Here is a 23,214-nt window from a genome sequence, read left to right on the forward strand (position 1 = left end):
CAGACCAAGCCCCAGCATGGAGCAGCCGCAAGAGCACAAAATCCCACTCCTGGTTGGGGAGGTATTTCAAGATAACAGCTGCTGGGTGGGGGATCCGTTCCCTTCAATGGAACTACCCTGAGTACATCAACCATACTCTAGCGTAGGCTTCATGCTCGAGAGAAGGTGGCTAACACAAACCATACATACGCATTGTTTTCAGTAGCTTCTTCTTTCATTTTTGTTTTCTTAAGAGAAAGAAAGAGCATGAAGTTGCATGAGGGACAGGAATTGATATGATACAAAAAAATCCTGTATGAGATTCTCAAAAATATAAAAACCTTTTTAAGCATCTTTGGAAACTAAATACATATAATGATATATTACATGATCCTTTCACCATGTGAATTAGATTGCGGCCCTTGTCTAGTCTCCTTAATGAAATATGAAGATCAGAATGTTTTCAAAACCTTGGGACAAGGATTCACAAATCCTTAATTTAATTCTATCAGTTGGAGATCAACTAGTTATTACTTCCCCTAGAATAAAGTTGCTAAAGCAGCCTTTTAAAAAAAAAACTATTTTTTAACTCTCTCTTGCGGGCACACTCACACACACACACGAACACTTGTGAAGGTCAGACGATGTTGGATCCTCCTAGACCTGGAGTTACAGGCAGGTGTCAGTCACACCACAAGATGACTGCTGGGAATCGAACCCAAGTCCTCAGGAAGAGCAGCCTCGCTTACAGTTGAGCCTCACAGCAGCCCTAAACGAGGCCTTTTCAAGGGGCTTCTTCCTCTGTTCTGATGGAGTCAATTCCATGTACAATCATGAGAGTGTACAAAACACCTTGTTCTTTTTTTACGTTTTATAAAATTGATGAGAAGACATCCAAGGTGGAGGTTGCTCCTCCCACCGCAGTCCTACTCCAAACACCCTGCCGCCCACCACTCCAGAACTCCAGCTCCAGACCCCTGAACACGAGTGCACACACTCACACATCCATGCTCACATATACATAATTAAAACGAATAAAGTACATCTTTAGAAAGGCTTTTCCGTTTTAAAAAAAAAAAAAAGACTTCGAAGGTAAAATGGTGGATTAAAAGTTTCCTCTGCGTGACTGAGTAAGAAAAGATGAGTCTGAGAAAAGCGGGGAGAGCAATCAAAAAAGAGCTGTCCGGACAGCTGAAAAGCATGGAGAAAAGAAATGCGTTGGTCGTGGAGTGTGTGTAAAAAACTGTCTACAGCTTCAACCATCCCGGGGCCCCTGTGAGGATGAGCGCAAAGCCACAACCACAGGTTAATCCACGGAGGCAGTCCTAGAGACAACAGATTGCCTGCCAGGTCCAAGCCCAGGAAAAACCCAAAGTTCTTAAGACTTTTATGATGTAAGCAGCCTCAGCAGCAAGAAAACCATTCAGAGAGATAGCTAGAGTGTGCTAAACATTACCTTTACTAGAACTGTAGATTTAGAGAATTTCGTTTAAATAACGACTGCACTAAAGGCCACCGGTAAGCTACCACCTACCGTTCACTCACGCGCACCACTGCATATTGCTCTCAGAAAATTAGAAATATTTCGAAAGAATTAAATGAAACTATTAAATCATCTGGCCCAAATGTTTCCAGAGTTCAGAGTGCCAGATTCTTACCTTTAGAACTGAGAAATGCAATTAGCTATGTTGACGTAGTGGCCTTATAAAACAGGGCTCTGATAGAAACCAACACCAGGGAGGCTGACGTAGGAGGGAGCTCAAGTTCTAAGGCTAGCCTGGGCTAATGGTGAGACTGTCGAAAACGAACAAAACAGAGAACGACCTGTTCGGAGCATAGGAATTGAAAATACGGTGGGTTTACATTCCTTTGCAAAGAAATGGTTTACAACCTGGTGAGACAGTCTCACCATGCGTGCCACATTAAACGGCTAATGAGAGAAAGGCGAACCCGGGAAGTGGGCCGGGAAGGTGGGAGGCTGGCCAGCCGCCTGCGGTTCCAGCCCTCCCTCCCTTTCCCCTCTCCATCCCAGACTCGCCCGTGACAGAATCCAAAGGGTTCTAAGAATTCTCCACGACCGGCGCTGTAACGTTCGAAGCCCCGTTTACCGACACGGCCCTGGCGGTGTTTTCCTGCGATCCCGGCCGGGGGTGAGCACGGCAAGAGCAGAGTCTACATAGACTCTCCCTGCCAAAATTAACACCGCCAGTAGTCGTGGCCGAGTGGTTAAGGCGATGGACTAGAAATCCATTGGGGTCTCCCCGCGCAGGTTCGAATCCTGCCGACTACGGGAAGGAGCTCTTTTTTGTCACAGGCCGTAGTTTTAGCTCCACAGATTTTTACCGATTCCCACCAGAATAATTAAAGACATTTACAGCCGCGGAAGCGACCCGGGGTCGGAACAGGGCGGGGGGGATGACACCGGGTTTGGGGTCAGGCACCGCAGCGGGATCGAAGAGGGTAGAGAGGGGCCCACAGGCTGCGCCGAAGCCGAGGGGAGCGCGGCCCGGACAGGCTGCGCCCACGGAACCCACCCGTGGCTGCAGACCCGGGCCCCGACCCACGACCCCCGCGCTGCCGCGAGTGCGAGCACGTCGGCGCCGCGGCGACTCGCGTCCCGTGGCGGAGGGCGGTTTGCGCACGCGCAGGGCATGCAGACTGGCGTGCGGGCTCGCCGAGCTCCCGCGTTGCCGTGGAAACCACCTGCCCGCTCGCGCCCGCTCAAGATGGCGAAAGACCTGGATGCGCTCCTGGATGAAGTCGAGAGCAAATTCTGCAGCCCCGACCCCCTGAGGCTGGGCCTGGGCGAGCGGCCCCCTAGCGGCGACCGGAACGGAGCCGAGGAGGAGGAGGAGGATCCCAGGTGAACGCGGGCGGGTGGACGGACGTGCTGGGCCCAAAGCCGCCCGCCGCCGCGGGGCGGCCTGGCCGCAGGCTACTTCCCCTCACTGCTCGGATCCCGCGCCTGAGCGAGCCCGAGGGAGCCCAGACCCTACCTGACGGCCCTCACCCAACGGGGAATCCGGCAGCGTTCCTCCCCTAAGCCCCTCCGAGGGCCATACTGCCCCGGCCACGCAGCCTTCCGTTCCAGGCTGCGGTGCCGGGACTGAAACGTCCTGCCTCACCCCGTTACCAGGCAACCCTAGGCCAGTTGTTAGGACACCATTCCATCTTACTGTTGTCTGATGTAAGCGCAAGGAGGAGTTAGAGAAGATTAGACTTGATTATCAAATAAGTATCCATTGTAAACATCGGGATTAAATAGCCCAGTTGCTTGCCCATTGCCCATGGCACCAAGTTATGGGGCCCAGCAAATGTCTGATATCCAGGTCGAAGTTTGAGGACACTTAAGTATTTGGTATCTCAACAAAAATAAAAAATAAACATCAGTGAATTATCCTTTCAAGTGAAGGCTTAGGATCGGCACGAACCCTTGCTAGAGTCTTGGAAATTTGTCACTTGCCTAGAACATTTGGGAAAGGCCAATGAAGGAAATGCCAGGCCCAGTGAAGGAGCCACTTCTGGGAGCTCATTGAGGAGACAGAGAATAACCCCTTTGACAACGACCAAGAGGAGGTTGTCACCTTTGAGCTGGGCAAGATGTTACAAAAATAAATCTTCAAGTTAGTTTTTTTGTAACATGAATTTAACTGTCAGACAGTTAGTGTACGTTTTGGGGCCATCTGTTTTCAGCCTTGTTGTGTTCATGGATTTCACACACTCATTCGGAGACCCCAAGTTCAAAGGAAAAAGCACCCAGTGTGCTTTGAGGTCCAAGGATAGGGGCAATTGGGAAAAACGGACCTAAGTTAGTGAGTTGCTTTCTGCGCTAGGTGGAGAAGGGCTCCTAGAGGTTTCTGTGAGAGCTGCCCCTTGGTAGTTCTCCGTTCCCTACACTTTAATCCCCATCACATGTGCTATCCTGTGGTTTGGGGCTCTTGTTTAGTCACACGCATGGAATACTACTACTGAGTAACCAGAACCAGCTGCCAATTGTTGAGGTTAACGTGAAAAGACCTAAAGACACACGAAGCATGCAGTGGCGGCCCATCAGTGCAGAGCTGGCTGGTAACTCCCGAGGATCAGTGGACTTGGTGTTGAGCGTGATGGAGCACGTGAGCAGCTTCCCATCTGTGCACAGGTGCAGTATTCTTAGCCTTAGTGGGCAGAGATGGGTTAGTGGTTTCAGCCGTGTGTGGCAGGTAGCTCGTAAAGGACCAGGAGTGTGTCAGTGGTTGGAAACAGCAGTGCTAAGAGCTCTGTCTGTCTGTATGCTGGAGAAGTGGATCAGCCATAGAGGGTAAGTGACCTGGCTGTCCCCTAGCAGTGCAAGCTGGGTCCTGGACACACCATTGTGTTGAATGTTTTATGGTCTAGCCTTTTCAGTTGAGGCGCTTTTGGGGACAACCTTTGACCTCGTTTGAGGGTTCTGCTGTGAGGTTCTGTGTTTGTTTTGTGGGTATCTGCCTCATTCTATCCCTGAGCTTTGAAAGTAGACAGGTGGATTCCAAACTGAGGTGCTGATGACTAGAAGAATCGTTTACAGTAGTAATACCTCTTTGCACTAAAGGAAGGGTAGGGTGTGGCCACCCACAAAACACGCAGAAGCTAAGTTGCAGAATCCCTTGCTGGGATTTCACCTTTGCCTTTTGTTGCTGTTTTCCCAAATAACTTGAGGTGCTCGGATTTGTCCCTCAGCCTTGCTTCCCCGGAACCCACCCATTTCTTCACTTAAGAAAAACACCAAATAAAACAATTGAAAAAAAAAACAAAAACAAAAGGAAATCTCATGAGGCCATCTTTATAGCCTGGGTCCAGTGGCGCACACCTTTGATCCAAGAAGCAGAGGCAGACTGATCTCTGAGTTCCAGGCCATCCAGGGTTGCATCGTAAGACCCTTTCTCAAAAACAGAAAGTTAAAGCCATCATACATCTTCTGAAAGATTAAGAAGAATTGGAACTGAGAGAGACCTGAATGTAGTGATTTGAGATAAGAATTGCACTGTAGTCGAGAGATGTGGAGACAAAGCCAGAGATAGAACATTAGACCTGAAAGCAGTTGGAGAGATGCTGCTTCAATTCAGAGAAATTAAATGACTTCAGCTAGCTTAGTATCTCTAGACCAGTGATGATTTTGCAATGGCCAGAGAAGTTCTTTTGGTTATCACAACTGGGAAAAAGTATACTATAAACACCTAGGAGGTAGATAGGAACCCTATAAAACAGCCTGTAATGTCCAATAGCACCCTGTCTCAACATACAGGGTTATCTGACCCGGTATCAGTAGTTCTAAGATTGGGCGGCCATGTAGGTTACTGGTAGTGAATCAGACGATAGCTGTAGACTGCCCCAGCTGTGAGCAAGAGTGGCAGAGTTGTGCTGCTGCTGCTGCTGCTGCTGCTGCTGCTGCTGCTGCTGTTATTTTCTTGGTAGGAAAGTCTTTAGCATACTTGGAAGGCAGAGGAAAATGACAGTGTAGACAGAGAAAGGCATGAAGGATAAAAGTGAGAGCAGGGACAACTAAGTCTGCAGGTAATTGTATCAACCATTTGGCACAAGGGATACATTCCTAGTATTCAGTTTCAAAGTAAATGCATTTCTAAAGAATTTGAACCAAAGAAATAATCTTCTAAGACAAATCATAAAATGGTCCAGTGAACTCTGAAGTGGATCAACAGTGTCCACAACATAAAAACAGTAAGAACAGTTGTCTCATAACATGTGGTGTGTGAACTGCCCTTTGTTAGTACGGCCTTGTACACGCTGCTGGATCTCAGTGTCTTTTCCTCGCCTGAAACAGAAGCAATGAAAGCCTTAAGACACTGGCTGCCTGACAGGTAGTAAATATTTACTTTTGGGGGGTAGTGGCAGGAGACTGGGCAGTGCTGGCTGGACATTAGGACCCAGGACTGTGTTCATGCTAAACAGGTACTCTACCCGTTGCTGTGCTGTGTGCTGTACCCTCAGCCCAGAGTTCCCTCAGATGGGTGTTCTGTGTGGCAGCCATTTGTATTCATAATGGCATGGTGGCTTCCCTTGAAGAACCTGGTGCAGTTGAGATATTCTGACACATAGCAATGGTTCTTTGGCTTTGGGGAGGGATCTCCACTTTTGGATCATTTGCTGACATGAACTTTGACTTCTTTAGGAAAGAAAGAGTTGTTTGAGTTAAAATTGAACCCTTTATGGTGTTAGAATTTGTAACCTATATATTTTATATTCTCTGTATAAGTGCTTGACATAATTTAGAAAAGTGCATTCCCATTTTTAATATAATGCATAGGCTTAGATATCTTAAGTGCATAATAGTAAGGCCCATATGTGAATTTGTGCCAATAAACTATATCTTGTTCTCAACAAACAGCTTATTCTGTGGGTTTGGTTGAAGTCCCGAAAGTACATTAGTGACACAAGGTTGGCCATGTCAAGGATCCTAGTGCCTCAGACCCTCAGGAATGGCACAGCCTTCCTGATGAGGCTTGTTGACAGCTGATCTTGTTAGAGCCAGCACATACAGAAGCTGTTCAGCTGCCCCCTCTTCTTGCTGTCTGTAATGGGCACTGAGTTCCACATGTTGGTGGCCTGTCTCCTTCAAAGCACACAACCCACCCGATCCCAGCCTTTCTGTGTGTAGGTCTGTCATTTCTCCATCTCCCAGTCACCTCGATCAGGTCAGTCCCAAAGCCATGCAGGGTATGACATATGTCCATACCTGAAAAACACCCTTGTGTTATCCCTCCAGAGGTGGTGTTTCCACTCTCTGACTTGTCTGTCCTGAAGGTTTATTCTGTGCCTGTTTTCTTTCAGGTCAGCAGAAACATGTCAAAAAGAAGATGACCTTGACAGTCTTATTAATGAGATATTTGAGGAGCCAAACTTTGAGAAAAAACCTTTTGTAAGTCACGTTTTAAGTGTACAGTAATTCTGTCATTATTTAAGATACTTAGAATAGTCTCGAAAGTAAGGCAGAGTAGCCGTCCAGATGTAATCCTTGAACTCTGAGAAGTACACATGACGTTATTTCACTTAAACAATTGGAGAGGGTAATATGTTGGAAACTGTCTCTGTTGACGCCCCAGCAAGAGTAAGAAATGGGAAAAGCTGCTGCTGGAGAAGTCATCCTCCACAGGTCAAGCTGTCGCTTAGATGTCTTAGGTAGTGTCTAAGAATGCATTTCTCAAAGGCCTACAGCAGTTGGCTGTCAGTACAGGAACGTTTTTAGTGTCTAGACTACAATGACATTAGTGTCATCCCAAAACAGTGGATTTGACTAAACTGTAAGTACTTTAATACTTTAGATGTTCGTCTGTTTTAGCTTTGTAAACATCCAAAAGTAACAGCCACCTATATACTGCTGTGTGAGGGACTCTTCATACCCATCATTCTGAACATGGCGGTATTTTGCTCTATTTTATTCTCTGAACTTCTTTAAGTTAACTGACCCTTCCTAATTGGCATACAGTGTAGTAGGTTTCCATGTGGCTTTTTCATACACTGTTTGCTTAACCCTGCCTTCCTCTCCTCCTCATCTCCTCACCCCCCAATGCCACCCTGCTTAAACCTTGCCCCTGTAATACCCGTTCTGTTTTCGTACCACCTGTGTTCTAAGACACCCTCCAGACAAGCGTCCCCTTCTTCTCTGGCGTCTTCAGATGTTCAACGTGATGTTATTATGCCTTCCTTCTCAGATAGAACCCCTGTTCTTTGTATCCACGTATAGCTTAAATGTCTTAAGTACAGTGTAAGGTGCATATATAAATTTGTACCAATAAACTATAAGTTTGTCTTAACAAACAGCTTATTTCTGTGGACTTGGTAAGTCCTGAGTGAATGTGAGTTTCTGTATTTGGTTTTTTGTTTGTTTTGTTTTTGCTGATATATCTGGTTTTCCAACTGGATAAAGGAGAGAGTAAGTCTATATAAAATATTTACCAGCTAAAGAAAGCGGGAATCGTAGTGACTTGCATCCCCACATTGTCAGGAGGGCATCTGCTGTGTCCTGGGAGTCCTGCCCTTCACCCTGGCTTCTGCACTCTCCCTGCAGTTTGAAGCTGCCCTTGGACACAGACATAAACCCCAGGACCCAACAGTCAGTGTTAGTGGCCCGCTTAGTGTCTCACTGGGATCCTGCACCATGCAAGGGGTGAGCGTGCCGCCTGAGCGCCTGTTGAAGCTTTATGGGTGCAGCAAAATAGTTTCCTGTGTGACATCAAGTCAAAATTAAGAGAGATGGATAAATGAAATTTTTTGCCTCTTAAACTTTCTCAGCCGCCCTGTGAAATGAAGGCATGTCTGTGCATAGTTTTAGGAGCCATTTCCCTGTCTTGCTTTCTCTTGCTGGCAGTTGTCCTAGTATGTGGTTGGTTTATGATGTCTGCTACTTCATATAGTTAACACTTAATAAATGCCTACTCATGACGGCAATGTTATCAGAACATAAGGAACTACTGTATGCTATGACCAGGTAGCTCGGCTTTTCCATGCTCATATGTAGCTTGATATCATTACAATTGATCAGAATTAATAATCCCGAAGTTGTACAGGAATTTAATTTTAGTTTAGATAAGTACCATTCAAAACCTTTAAAAATGGGCTTGGGGTTGTTCCCCCCTCTTCAGTTGAGTTTTTCCAGAATAAAGTTTTAAGCAGGTCCTTCATATGAAATCACTGCAGAGGTAGAAAGTGACGCTAAGTCTCGGTGTGCTGGGGCAGCAGAGCAGTTCTTAGACGGCGAATTCCTCAGGCACTCTCCTCCCTCCTGCCTTTAGAAAGTAGCCATCACTGTTGTGGGTATTCGGAAAAAACACCACCAAATGCTTAGTACATCATTTTAAAATACTGTTGTTATAAAGTAGTTCTCTGAGCCTTTGGTCTTTTATTTTTGTTTTGTTTTTTAGCAAAAATTTAAATCTAAATCTTCAAGTAACACATCTGTCAGAGCTTCCGTTCAAGGCCTCAGTAAGAGGTAAGTGGAGACTGTTGTGAATTCCCCGCTGAGTGAGCAGACACCGTGAGGATGGGCCAATAGATTCTGTGGCCATTTCAGCAGCATTGGCATTAAGGACAGAGAGCCAGCTGGCCTTGAGACAAAAGACCACTAGGAATATCTGGGGTGTGCTTAGGATCTATGGCCCACTTAGTGTAAAGGAAATTAAATAGGAGATTATTGCTATTATAAATAATTTTCTGCTGTGTTAAAAAAGTGTTAACGGTTTCTCAAAATTAATGTTCTGTTACATGCTTTAGTATTGACTTTATTCCTTACATTATTGGCACTCACTTTCCTGTGACTCATTTTAACTCCTTGAGTGTTTCTGGATGCAGGTTATATCCTATGGAGGGTAATGCTGTAATAAATATCTCCTCCTTGAAATGGTTGGCTTGCTGCGGGAGGCATAGAACACGATCACTAGAACATAGACTGGAGACCAGCTGACTTCTCGTGTTTCTTTGTTGTTGTTGTAATTTTGTTTTTCTCCATCTGCTGAACACATCTAGTTGCAGTCCGGTGTATCTCAGTGGAAGCGCCATTCCATGTGGGATTGGAACAAACACCTCGCCGAGGTAGGCTGCAGGAAATGCAGTGTGCGTGTGCTGGGCTGTCCTGTGGCAGAGTGTGCTGCCTTGGCACCAGCCCACTCTACAATGAGAGCTGTGCATTGTACCAGCCAGTCCAGGGACACCGGTAACTCATTTAATATCCTTGGGAAGTAAACTATTCAAGGCTGAGCTGTGCAGGTGGCACATGCCTGTACTCCCAGCCTGTGGGAGGCTGGGGCTGGGTGATCACTAGAAATCCAAGGCCAGGCCAGCCTGCGCCAACACAGCAAGACCTATATTTTTTTTAAAATGTTGTAATGTCAGGTATGTATTGTTCATTGTTGTGCTGCCTTTTTCTGAGCCCCACTTGGGTCACTTGAGTCCTACCCACGTTTTTACAGAGCAGCAGGGGCGTGTGCAGATGTGAAAGGCTGGCTCGTGTAGGTAAACTGAGGCAGCTGTATAGCAGATGCAGTGCCTTGTCCTCACTGATGGAGCCAGAAGACATGAGAAAGTAAAGGTCTGTGTTAACAGAGTTCTCAAGCTGGGCTTTACATTTCTAAAACAGAAACCTGGCATTTCTTGTCTCTTCCCACCACTTTAAGACCCTGCCCTCACGTGGAGTCAAGGTGCCACTCACTGCAAACCCTGTCCCTTCCAGCACACTCCTTTACCGTTTTCACAGGCTGGGAGAAAACTGACTGTAAGCAAATGTTTGCACTGCCTGCTACGCTTGACTCTGTCTTCGGCAGAGGCCCGCTTGCCTAAATTGCTCATTATCTTTTTTCCTACTTGTTCCTAAAGCACTTTTTTCTTTTTATTCATTTTTAAGAAGAAAAACCTAGGTCAAGTGATTGTATATTGATTACACTTCTGAATAATAGAAGTGGGGCCACAAAAAGAAATGGGGAGTTGGGGTGATGCCAGCCTGGATTACTAATCCAGGAAGGAGTAGCCATAGGACCAAAGTGAAGTTGGGAAGCTGAGTGCTGCCTGCTGTCTAAAGAACTGAGAGCAGTTAGTCATCGCGCACTGAGACCTGTCCCCGCAGAGACCTTAGAGGAAGCTATGGTCTACCTGTTAGCTCGGTTGTACTCACTCATTTTCAGAGCTGTGTCACCTGCAGGCGACTTTTGTCACATTGCCGGGAACTACAGCTGCAATTTCTGCTCCCACCCACTCCACTTCCCAAAGCTCACACGCATCCAGCCTTCAGGATGGCAGAGCCGAAATGCCTGTCTCCTGTCCCGTGGCAGCCGAGTTGCCACTGGTGCCCCTCTCACTCTAAGCTCACTACTGTGCTCACTAAAGTGTGTGGTCCTCCTCTTTTCTCCAGTTTCTTCCCTGAATAAACCCTGAGGCAGGTGCTGCCTCCCAGAATCTTAGCATCTGTCGGTCTGGGAGGGTGCGCCTTCCTAACACACATCCCCTCGTCTCAGATGCTCTGTTCACATTAGTTACTCAGATTCATTTTCTTACTCCATTTTAATGTCTGTCTTGTTTGTTTCTTCATCTAAATGCTGTGAATGCATACCCAAGCCCTGTGCTAGTTGACCAAGGGAAGTGACCAGTGGAGAAGCAGGGAAGGGTGAGGCTTAGGGCAGAGCCTGAAAGGGAAGGGCGGGCTCTGGGGGCAGCATGCCCGTCACTCAGTCCTGCCCACCCCATCCCTTGAGAAGGAGTGTATCTTCTAAAGCCTTGCTCAGGATCCTTGCCTTTAAATATCGTGAGACCTTTCACAGCACCACAGGAAAAAGTCACAGGCTGCCAGATGACGTGGAATCTGGGAAATAAAGCAGAAGAGGGTCCAGAAGAGGAGTCACTGGGGCTGAATTCTCCACAGTGTAGGGGAAAGAGAAAGGGAGCTAGCTGTGACCTGGGTGTGACTGACTGTAAGGAAAGGAAGTCAGATTTCAGATTTAGAGTGTGGAGTTGAAAGAGTTTGAAGAATAAATGTCTGTGGTAGAGAAGGCAGTGAGTAACAGAGCCAGCAGAGGGCTCAGTGGACGGAAATGCATTGCGGCCAAGCCTCGTGACCTAAGCTGGAGCCCAGAGCCCACATGGTAGACGGAGGGAACTAATCCTGGAGCTCGTCCTCTGACATCCACACGTTCACACACACAGAAACAGATACGTGAATGAGAAGAATGCCTTCCAAATAGCCTGGTCTACTAACCTATGACGTTATATGCCTATAACACCAGCACTTGAGAGTGTGAGGCAGGAGGCTTGCCACAAGTTTGAGAGCAGCCTGGACTACAGAGTAAGACCAGGCCGGCCATAGCTACATAGCAAAATCCTGTTTCTTCACCCAGCCCTGGACATAAAGGCTCCCAGGTGATGTCCCAGCATCAGTGGATGCTTTGTTAGAAAGCAAGGGCTCACGCTGGTAACCTGATTCTTGTGTCAGACTCCATTATGTGAAAAGGAAGGCTCTTAGCTGCTCCACTGTTAGAGCTGCTGCTTGGGCTTTTGTTTTGATGTGAAGTGTCTTGTAGCCCAGGCTATCCTCAAGCTCACCATACAGACAAGAAGAATTAGAACTCCTGATCCTCCTGCCTCTGCCCCTCAGGTGCTGATTACAGGCAGGTGATGCCATACCTAGCCAGCCAATATTACTTTGAAACTGTCCAAGTATCAAGCCTTTCTTGCCCTCTGTGTAGATCGGATTGGATTTAACTAAGAACTGTAGAGTCTGGGCGGATATGTGGAAGAACTATTCAGGACATTCCTACTACAAACATCCATAAAATGGTCAGTTCTGCCTAGCAGTTGAATAAACATAAAAACACCTCCTTAGTATATATAGTCCCTTCATATTTTACGGGAAAATACTAAATTTATTCTTTATTGGAATCATAATTTTATGTTATTTTATGCTAACAGATATTTGACTTACAGTGGCTCCAACATGACTAACACATTCAGTTCATTAGCCATATTTTAATTTTTAATAATTTTTGTCTTTTCCCAGTATATAGTATGATTCTCTCTGGGTGCTGGGCAGGGACAGTGAACCAGTCACAAGGTTAGCGACCAGTAAGCTTACTTTGTATTGTGATGTATGATAGTTACATATGCTACATGCCATTTTCACTTAGGAGGGTTGTGTTGGAACATGACCTTATCATAAAGTGAGTAGTCACATGTGTGTGTGTGTGTACAGTTTTCATGTTCAGGGCATAAAGGGAGTCAGCTGTGCTGTGCTTGTTCGTTTCCCTCGTTGGATTCCTGCACTGAGCTCCAGTGTAGGGCTAATGCAGACTGTGAGCAGAGTGTGGACATTGAAGTCTTTGCCCAGCGGGTGGGAAGGATGTGGAACGTGGTGTCGTGGACAAGTGGTCTAGATAAGACTGGGCATCCTTTCCTTTTGGTTTTGGTTTATTTGTTTGTTTGTTTGTTTTTTATTTTGACTGGAGGGTGGCTAATTTTGGTTTTTGATTTGTTTTTTCTGTTTTGGGGGATTTGTTTGTTTATGGTTTTTTTGAGACAGGGTTTCTGGCTGTCCTGGAACTCACTCCAGCTCACAGAGATCCACCTGCCTCTGCCTCCTCACTGCTGAGATTAAAGGTGTGCACTGCCACCACCCAGCTGAGGCATCCTTTTCAAGCCAAATAAGTTCTCTCCTTATTTGTAGGTTGATGTATTTGTAAACTCCTTGCAAACTGGGTTATCCCCACTCCCCCAGCACTGGTTAGGATCACAGTGCTCACGGCAGCAGGGTAATGTCTTAGCTGCAAACTGTCCTATGAAAGCCAGTGTTTGTAAAGAAATATAGTAGTGTGAATAGATTTGATAAACCAATAAAATTTAAATTTAAAACGATATTAAACATAATGGTTGAGGGTTTTACACATAAAATGTCATGAAAATCTAAATTATGGTTCCCACAATAGCAATAATTCAGCCAAATTGCACATATGTATTAAGGCATTAAAGTTAACACTCTGTTGTGAACATGTAATAAACTACATCTGCATAAGAACACAGTTACGGGAGCCATGGGGACCATCATTCAAGGCTTAGAATGCAGCTGGGTTGAAATGCCACAGGAACTGCACAGCCTCAGCAACCACAAAGAGTGTAAAAGGAGTTCCTGTGAAACACTGTAAATGTTTGGTTGTGACTGATACTCTTAGAAATATTCATTCTCAAGGAAGCTTTGAGACCAAAAGTTTTCCAGTGTTACTCGGTTTAGAAGTTATGTATCTAAAGTCTGAGATAGGCTCATACAGTCCAGGCTGGCCTTGAACTCACCATTAGCCAATGATGATCTCCGCCTCCATCTTAAAAGTATTGGGGCTACAGGCATGTGCCACCTTCCTAGCCTGTATTTTAATTTCAAAATAAAAAGTCTAATAATTGGTTTGTTTTGTTACAGAAATATTACTGAAAAAGTATATTAGTAAAATATATTGAAACAACACACTATCGAAAAGAACAAAAGCAAAATTGGAATATAAAAAGAAAAAATGAGGGCTGGAGAGATGGCTCAGAGGTTAAGAGCAGTGCCTGCTCTTCCAAAGGTCCTGAGTTCAATTTCCAGCAACCACATGGTGGCTCACAGCCATCTGTAATGAGATCTGTGCCCTCTTCTGGCCAGCAGGCATACACCCAGACAAAACATTGTATACATAATAAATAAATAAATAAATATTAAAAAAAAAAAAGAAAAAATGAGTCACAAGGAAATTCCTTGGCTATTCCTTTGTGCTCAGAGCCGGCGTGTGCACTGGCTCACTAGTCACACAGAAATTATCTTGTTCGCTTTGTTGTCACTTGGAAGTACTTAGTATGTAGGAGTGAACCAGTTGACGGTGCATGCGCGCTCTCTCTCCCCTCTCTCTTCCCCTCGCTCTCCCTCCTTCCCTCTTCCTCTCTTCCCTCTTCTCTCCCTGGGTGTGTCTTAACAACTCATCAACTTTTAGTTTTTATTAAATGTATCCATTGAATTTGTTTATTAAATATTTCAAATAATAGCTGTTTCTGTTGCTGCAGCAACAATTCGTAATTCTTTTTAAACTTACTATATGTTACCACTTTCCTTATGGTTAGCATCTCTGCACATAATGCTACAACATGGTACCTCCAGGAGACTTGCTTGTCACGTGGTCTTCTTGGCAGTCCCTGAGGGCCACTCTGCCTGCTCCTGCTGTCCAGCACACTCACAACCTTGCTCTTCATTGCATCCTTGCCGTCGGTACACAGTGTTCAGATATGCCCTGTGAATGAGGCCAGTCCAGGCTGCCCTGTTCAGAATCCCTACCCATCTCCTCCCAGGACTCCTAATCTCATTGCCCTGCTCTTCTAACAAACTAATGACTTATTCACAGTGAGTGCTACTTAGTTTACCTCTCACTAGAATCTAAGACAAGCAAACCAGTGATGGCTCCAGAAATGGTGCTTTCTTGAAGACAGTTTCTCAGTGTGGCAATTATATTCTTCGATCTGCCAATCTGACACTGTATGTCCATATAATATTCATTTGTCTATGTATTGTGTGAAATATTTATAAGCTAGATGTGAGAAATAACCTGGAAGCTTTTTATTTAATTTTTTTTGAGACAGGGTCTTGCTGTGTAGTATAACCCTGGCTGGCTTAGAAATCACTATAGAAAGATGGGCTGACTTTGAACTCAGTACCGGATATCTCCCAAGTGCTGGGATTAGAGGAATGTGCCACCATATCCAGCCAGAAAGCTTAAACACATAAACAGTCCTCTGATGCAAACAATTGCAATCATTAATCCAGACCTTTCTGTTGCTTATTCGGTTATCTGGAGCATGCCACTGTATTTTCCTATTTAAACAGCTCATCTTTAACGCATCTTTCTTTCTCTCTGACCAGAGCATGTGACCAGCTGCGTTGTATAGCCTGTGATTTCCGGATAGTGAGCTACAATGACTATATGTGGGACAAATCATGTGATTACCTGTTCTTCAGGTATGTTTCTCAAGAATTTCATCCTGTGTCTTAGCATTTGTATTGTTGACAAGAGACACCATGACCACAGCAACTCTTATAAGGAAAATATTTAGTTGAGGGGACTCAGATGTCAGGGGTTCGGTCCATTATCATCATGCTGGGAGCATGGTAGCATAGAAGCAGGCATGGTGCTGGAGGAATAGCCGAGAGTCCTTGCAGACAACAGGAAGTTGAACTGACTGTCATACTGCGGGAAGCCTGCCCCACCGGGACACACTTCCTCCATTAAGGCCACACCTATTAGTGCCACTCCCTTTGGGGGCCATTTTCTCTCAAAGCACCACATCTTGAAAATGTACCAACGGCTTTTTGTGTCTCACTTTGTTGTACTGTTGGTCTGCTTGTCCAGTCATGTGGGCCTAGCTCCCCTCCTCCTCACTTCCTTTCCCTCTGTTTGTTGTCAGCCTAAATAAGGGTGTGTTCTGAATAAGGACACAGAACTGCCTCATTGATTCCTGTGCCCACAACCTTTGCGCGCTCCACACCAGGGCAGAGCTCTGAGAATGCCATTGTTCACTTGGTTGGGTTTTGCTGTTCACTGTCTGCTGGTTAATCTAACAAGTGTCTGATTCTCATAAGTCATGAACATGAATTGTTATAGACTTAGGATAGTAAGGTGTGTGTGACATCTAAACAGTAGCGAGCACAGGCACAAAGTGACTTTGTAAGTGACTGACTTGGGACGTGAGAAATGTGTGGGGTCTCACTCTTCTAGAATGGCAGACATGGGTACTCTCTGGAAACTGAAGCAGGACGACAGTGAATTCAAGATCAGACTTTGTCACAAAAAAATAGACACCAGTCACTTTACTCCAGATGTTTGGTAGTCTCATTTTAACATATAATTTACTTAAAGTAGTGATTACTAGGATTATTATACTAAATTATTAAAACTAATAATAATTATAATAAGCTAGCTAGTTACATAAATCAGTGAAAAATACAACCCGAGTCCTCAAGATACTTAAGAGTATGTATGTTTAGAAAACAAGAGAATGAAACAACTAGAGAATCTGGTTATCTCAGCCACGGCGCCAGCCACTGATGATGCGTCTGTGGCCTGTAACTCCTTAGCGTTTCTTACCAACAGGCATTCTCTGGCTCCTTGTCGGGGTGCTTTAAGAGGGAGATGGGCAGAGAACATGCACTTAAGGGTGACAGTGGAGCTGGAGGACAGGATGGTGGGTGCACTTCACCTGCAGCATCCAGACTCTGAGCACAACTGTGGCCGTGGCACTCGGGCTGTTTTTAAAGGCACAGAGAGAGGTGAATCACATGGCATGGTGGGAGTCCGAAAAGTCTGAACAAGAGCAGAGATGGCAAGGGCTGGCGCAGTGTAGGGGTCAGCAATAGTGAGGAGTTCAACTCACAGCTGAAAACTTCATTTGGAGAGAGGCCTATGCAAACATCAGTTTTGTTTTGTATGTTGAGACAGAGTTTTGCAGTGTAGCTATAGCTGGCCTGGAACTTCCTTAGCAGACCAAGATGTTGAACTTGTGGCATTTTCCTGCCTGTTTCCTTGGTGATCAGTTTATAGGGTATAAGGGTTTATATCCCTTAGCTTTTAAGGGATAATGGACTACTGTGTAGGGGAAATCAGGCCAGTGGAGAATCATTAGGATTGATGAAGAGATGGTACAGTAACACAGAGTTACATTTTGTGGATCACAGCAGTGAGAATGGCAAAATGGAGCAGGTGTGCCAGAGACATCGCCAACAGCATCTTAGGACAAGTGCCTTAGTTCACAGATGGAAGGGGCTAAACATTGGATTGCAGATACTGTTGAAACTGTCTCTGAAGCTCTGGGAGGAATTTCATCTGAACCCATGGGATTGGCTGTGGATACCCAAGAGGGCAGCTTGGAAGAAGCTGGTGCAGAGATGTTTTAGCTCATTTCGTTGACTTAGTTTTACTGGGTTTTTCATTCTCATAAAACCATATTACTCTGTTATTGCCCTAGATCTTCATAACCCTAGCTAGGTTACTGCTGGTAGAAGTGTCACTTTTCCAAGCTTAGGCACTTGGCCCTGAAAGTCTCTAGGGTTTTCTTAGGTTCTCACCGTCTGAAGTGTCTGAGTTAGCACACATTGACCACCAGGGGGCAGTGTAGAGACTGTCATGCATCGTTAGCGTGTGCTCTGCCTTTCATCATTTCTCTTGGGGGTTTTTCCAATATTTTATTTTTAGCTTGTCCAGTTTTATTTTCCAATAATTTATGTTCATAAACATAATGCATAAAGATCATAATTGATTTTCTTTAGTAACCAAACTTACAGTAACTTCCATATTCTTATAATACAATCAAAGCCAATGGTTATCATTTTAATAACTTCAGTTACTTTTTGCATTATTCAGACTTCAGGATAGGTATTTTATTGATGATATAATAAATAAGCAGGTGATTTGAGCAAGTGAAGGAGATGAGCTCAGCATAGAGAAGGGCTTGTTCCCCTCGTGATAGAAGTGTGCTGTAACAGAAGTAATAGAAGCCAGCAGCCCGCCTTTCCTGCCACTGCCTCTATGGCACAGGGGAAGGGTCCATTCCATTCCCATCCGTGTCGTCTCTGAGTAGTGACATGGGTGATCCTTCAGAGCAGTCGCATCTAGAAGATTGCCATTAGCAGTACTGCGGCCCGAGAACACAGTCGTGACAGACCACCTAGCAGGACTTTTCTTCTTCTGTGTCGTGAAACACCAAGCACAGACACTGTGCTCAAGCCTGCCTGTTTTGCCATAGGAACAACATGCCGGAATTCCACAAACTGAAAGCAAAGTTGGTCCAGAAGAAAGGAGCCCGGGCATATGCTTGCCAGTGTAGCTGGAGGACTGTTGAGGAGCTGACGGACCTGCAGACAGAGCATCAGCTCCGCTGGGTGTGTGGTAAACACTGAGGGCGCAGGCCGTCCACCTTCCGACAGCGGCATTTCTGAGAGCACGCTCTGCTCACCAGAAAATAATGTCCCGGGACACCAGGACACCGGGACAGTACTCCTTTTGGCACAGGCGTCTTACTTAGTAGGTTAAAATATCTGAATTTACTAGCCTGTCTCCTGCTAGAGATTTAAATTGTGGCAGTTTGTGCAAATTTACAGCCTTTCCATCGCAGCTGCAGCAGTGGCTGCTCACGCTCTCTAGCGCATTCTCGTGTGTCGTGGCTGACAGACACCCGCTGGCCAGGGCAGAGAGGTCACTGTCGCACGTGCCCATGGTTTCTGCTCTTACCATGAGTTCAACCTGAGAGAGAAGAGATGGCCACTGGTGCGCTGAGGGTTGTCGAGGGTGCAGTGTGTTGTGAACCCCCGCCCACCGTATATGTGCCTCATGGTGTCTCTCACTCAGTTCAGTATTATGCACAATAGTGACAATAATAGTAACATCTCCATTGTAGTATAGTTCCCTCCTGTGCTCATTGAAATATCAAGTTAGTTTTATATTAGTAAATATCTATTTATATATAAAAGGTTTTCGGTGTATCTAAAATGACTAAAGTCCTTCAAATAAGTAGGACTGTTGTTGGGTTGGGTTTTTCAATTAAACTCCATAATTCCATCACATAAACAGCAACCTTTTCAGGCAACTGTGGACTTTTCTAGTACGATCAGGTTGATACATCATTATTGAAGCATAGCTAACCAGTGGTAGCCTGTTGGGCTCCTGCCTGGCCACACCAAGAGGGGAGGAACTGTGTCACCACAACATGTTCAAGAAATGCAGTATCTCTGCTTTGTTCCCAGTCTGCCAAAATTCTACTGTGTGCCTGCTCCCCGTGTGCCTGTCTGGTGTAGGTGTGTGACACAGGGCGCTCTGAAGGATCCTACTGTGTGTCTGTTATCTGGTGTAGGTGTGTGACACAGGGCGCTCTGAAGGATCCTACTGTGTGTCTGTTATCTGGTGTAGGTGTGTGACACAGGGCACTCTGAAGGATCCTACTGTGTGTCTGTTATCTGGTGTAGGTGTGTGACACAGGGCACTCTGAAGGATCCTACTGTGTGTCTGTTATCTGGTGTAGGTGTGTGACACAGGGCACTCTGAAGGATGTAAACTGTAGCACAGATCTGAGCTGCTTGGTTTTATGTTAGCTCTGTTCCAGCCACCTAGCACCCTCTACGCTAAAAGCCTGTGCCCAGGCTGGGGTCTGGCTCGGTAGAGCACTGGCAAAGCATGGGCAAGGTCCTAAGTCGTTCCCAGCAGTACAAAACAAGAGAAAGAAAGAAAAGCAAGCTTTTCCTGACTGTGACACACTTATGCACTTGTAAATAACTCTAGTTGCAACAAAAGAAATCTCAATGGCTGATGCCCTCATTTTTGTATCAAGATATATTTACAAGTTTTATCTTTAAATAAATCTTTTTATTCCTCAAAAATATATCTCTGTGTAATTATGTAATAAACATGGAAATTTTGATTGACAGCACATATCCCCCCATGCACGTATGCACTCAGACTCATGAAGGTTGAGCACAGCGGTGCACACTTGTAAGCCCAGCACCTGAGAGACTGAGGCAAGAGGGCGTGAGTTCACGGCCAGCCCGGCCTACAGAGTGAGACACTGCTCCCCAGGACTGCACTGTGTCTGTCACCTCACGCATCTTCAGTGTCTCGTGGAGACCTCACTGCGTCTGTCTTCGGGTTTGTGCCACATTTAAAAGACCACATTGGTCTGAAGGTGGGGAGGGGACTGAGACAAAATAAAGGAATACACGTGACATGAAAGCAGAAAGGGGGGCTGTTTGGGGAGAGGAGGGATGGAGGAGGCTGGGCGGGGAATAAGAACCAAGCAAATGTACACACGTGGGAAGGCCATAATGATGGCGGGAGTGTTGCTCAGCAGAGTGCTTGTCTAGCATGCTCGGAACCCTGGGTCTGAGTCCCATCTCTGCATAAAAAGACACTGTGACACACACCACAGTTCCAGTTCTGCAGAAGTAGACAGAGGATCAGCTGTATTCTGGGCTGTGTGATCCCTTGTCTCAAAGGAAAGTAGGGCAGTGAGATGGGCCAGCAGGTGAAGGTGCTTGCTGCCAACCTAACAACCTATGGTGTCCTCTGACCTACTCATACTCACACACACAATAGCAGGTGTGCACCCACATGTGCACGCACAAACAAACGTGATTTTTTTTTTACATGCTGTGATCAGATTGAAAGGGTTTTAAAAAGATTGCATAGGATATATAGACGCAGGTATGCAGGCCAGTTAACTTTCCCCTCCCTGAATTGCTCTGTAATAAGTGAAGTACTCTAGAACCAGGGTTGAGACCGGGTTCCCAGTGCTGCTTGAGTGTGGGCATCGTGCAGACGGTCTGTGTGAACAGTGGCGTCTCTATGTGAGCTTGCTGCTAGGCCTAAGTCATGGAACATGAAAAGTGACAATCACAGTGTTTGGTTACAGCATTTTGTTTCCTTCGGAGATAAATTCCATCTGTTGAAATCACGTAGCAGCCGTTCATTCCCGCAGATCTTCCCCATAAGAAAAATCAGCACTGCTGCTTTTGATTTCATCATTAATGAATGTAACGTGGCCACCTTTATTTAAGTTGTATCTTTGGGTTTTCGTTCGTTGAGACAGGGCCTTACCATGTGACTCCAGCTGCCTTTTAACCTACAGAGATGACCCTGAACTCTGGGATAGTCTGGTGAAAGGCACACAGCACAGCTGAGGTGTGGACACACCTTTAGTCCCAGCACTTGGGAAGCAGAGGCAGAAGGATCTCTATGAGTTACAGGACAGCCAGGACTATAGACCCTGACTTAGTATATCTGTTGGACTCTAGCATCCAAACACCGAGAAGGAGTCGCCCCCAGAGACCATCTCATACACCACAGCTGATGCAAAAGCATGAGGATTTTATTAATTCTGTCATGACAGGGTCCCCCAGCATTCGGGAAGCCGAGGGACCTCGAATAGCTGGTACAGTCTACTTTTAAAGGGGCCACAGAAGTAAGGGGGGTTGTTCTTTGACTATTCTGATTGGCTTATTCGAAAGGGCTATTACCAATAATTGTCTGGAGAACTGTTGCCAGATCAGATGAGGTAAGAGGTCATTTTGACCCTGTTTCCCAGGGGACCAAACCAAAACATACGTATATGGGTAATTGTTCAGGAACTGAGTATGTACGAGTGTAGCTGTTAGGTCCTTGGTTCCCAGGGGAGGAGGGGAAGCACTATGGCACAGGGGCTGAGGATTCATAATTGTCAAAAATGGCTTCAGGATTGTCTTAAAGTCTTACATATCAACATACACACCAATTAAACCGTGTAGAAAAATGCTCTCATGGCTTGCTGAGGGCGACTTAAACCTACAGAAGCCGCCATGAAGGTATTCCTGGTTCCATTCTATCTTGAGGTGCCTCTGCCCCGGCCCTTCCCTCTTCCTGCCCGCCAGTTCTCAGGCACACATGGCATTCTGCTGGACTGCCTCATCTTGCTCTGTCACTGCAACTCATTTTCCGCGGTGTTTCTTAGACACATCAGTTCTCAAAGTGAAATCCACCCCAAGAGCTTCCAGATCTATTTTCACAGCACTCAGACATTGATTTACTTTTACACTGATGAACACAAATGACAAATAGAAAAAGGCTGGCACTTAATTGTGTCACCGTGGGGTGAGGGGCTAATCTTGGTTGGTTGCGGTGGTGCGGTGGGTACAAGCATTTGCCATCAAAGCCTGATAACCTGAGTTCAATCCCCAGGACCCACACGGGAACATATACCATTCATGACTTAGTCTTTGTAATACAGGAAGGCACATTAGAATATTGTAATGTCGGTTACACACCAGCCCGCAGTGCTGTGCAGTAAAGAACTCGGCTTACCCCAGCAGTAAGATGGCTTTAGACCGGGTCAACAGGAAAACATTCGGAAGTGCCGTACCCAGGCCTCAAGTTCAGAAGCCTGATTCATCTGTCTACAGCGAGGCCCAGCATCCCTGCTATTTCATTTATTCTACTGTAAGACTAAGTGGGTTTTTTTTTTAGTCAATTTATGAAAACAGTTGACTTAGGCATCTGCAATGGTGACTTCAACCTCCACGCCCGGCTCAATACTGATGGACGTGATTTGCTTAACTATCTCGGAGGGGCTGTGCAAGTCAATGAGGCGCTTGTGGATTCTCTTTTGGAAACGATCCCATGTCTTGGAGCCTTCACCACAAGGTGTTTTTCTCGTACTGATCCTCAGGGTCTTGGTAGGCATGCGCACCAGCCCCTTCACTTTCAGGTTCTTCTCCTTGGCACCTCTGATCAGGTCGGCACACACCTTCTCCAGCGACTTCACGTTGCGGCTGGTGAGCGTGATCCGGATGCGGTGGTGGATGGCCACCTCGGGCTCCACGGGCGTCTTCCCGGTGTCTTTGAAAGCCATGGCTGCAGTGTGGGCTTCCAGACCGACTTGTTCCTCGGCGGGGAGCAAAGAGCGGTGAGTCAGGACAAGAGCAGGCAGAGCAGAGCTTCGCGGCGCACACCACCACGCCTCAAGACTAGTGTTTTAGGGTTTTGCAGCGCACAACGCCTGTCTGTGCTCTATCTGCTACCGTACAGTTTGTGAGCTTCGGGCAAGGGGCTGGAGGTTGAAACATACAAACACACAGACAGAGAGACAGAGACATGGACCTCTAGTCACTGGTAAGAAGCCCTCTATTCAATAGCACCACGGAGGCTTATATACCCAACACAGTCAGGTGGGCCAACAGGTGAAAACCTTATCCTC

The 23,214-nt window shown here is 46.0% G+C and overlaps 2 protein-coding genes and 1 non-coding gene across 3 annotated transcripts; 2 read left to right on the top strand and 1 right to left on the bottom strand.

The window, feature by feature from the left end:
- The first annotated feature begins 2,187 nt into the window (after positions 1 to 2,187).
- On the top strand, positions 2,188 to 2,269 carry Trnas-aga. Its single transcript has one exon. It is a non-coding gene; the product is annotated as a tRNA-Ser (tRNA).
- Positions 2,270 to 2,450: 181 nt separating this feature from the next.
- On the top strand, positions 2,451 to 19,871 carry Cfap418 (cilia and flagella associated protein 418). The gene is made up of 6 exons (XM_041657575.1): positions 2,451 to 2,842; positions 6,787 to 6,874; positions 8,877 to 8,944; positions 9,478 to 9,543; positions 15,368 to 15,463; positions 18,244 to 19,871. The coding sequence occupies exons 1-6, from the start codon at positions 2,631 to 2,633 to the stop codon at positions 18,395 to 18,397; spliced, it is 684 nt and encodes a 227-aa protein (XP_041513509.1). The 5' UTR covers positions 2,451 to 2,630; the 3' UTR covers positions 18,398 to 19,871.
- A 2,589-nt stretch (positions 19,872 to 22,460) lies between these two features.
- On the bottom strand, positions 22,461 to 22,869 carry LOC121451964 (40S ribosomal protein S20-like). Its single transcript, XM_041657809.1, has one exon. The coding sequence runs from the start codon at positions 22,867 to 22,869 to the stop codon at positions 22,507 to 22,509; it is 363 nt and encodes a 120-aa protein (XP_041513743.1). The 3' UTR covers positions 22,461 to 22,506.
- Positions 22,870 to 23,214: the final 345 nt, after the last annotated feature.

This window comes from Microtus oregoni, unplaced genomic scaffold (assembly GCF_018167655.1).
Source record: "Microtus oregoni isolate MIOR12 unplaced genomic scaffold, Mior012 000008F_ref0000371, whole genome shotgun sequence".
NCBI classification, from domain to species: domain Eukaryota; kingdom Metazoa; phylum Chordata; class Mammalia; order Rodentia; family Cricetidae; genus Microtus; species Microtus oregoni.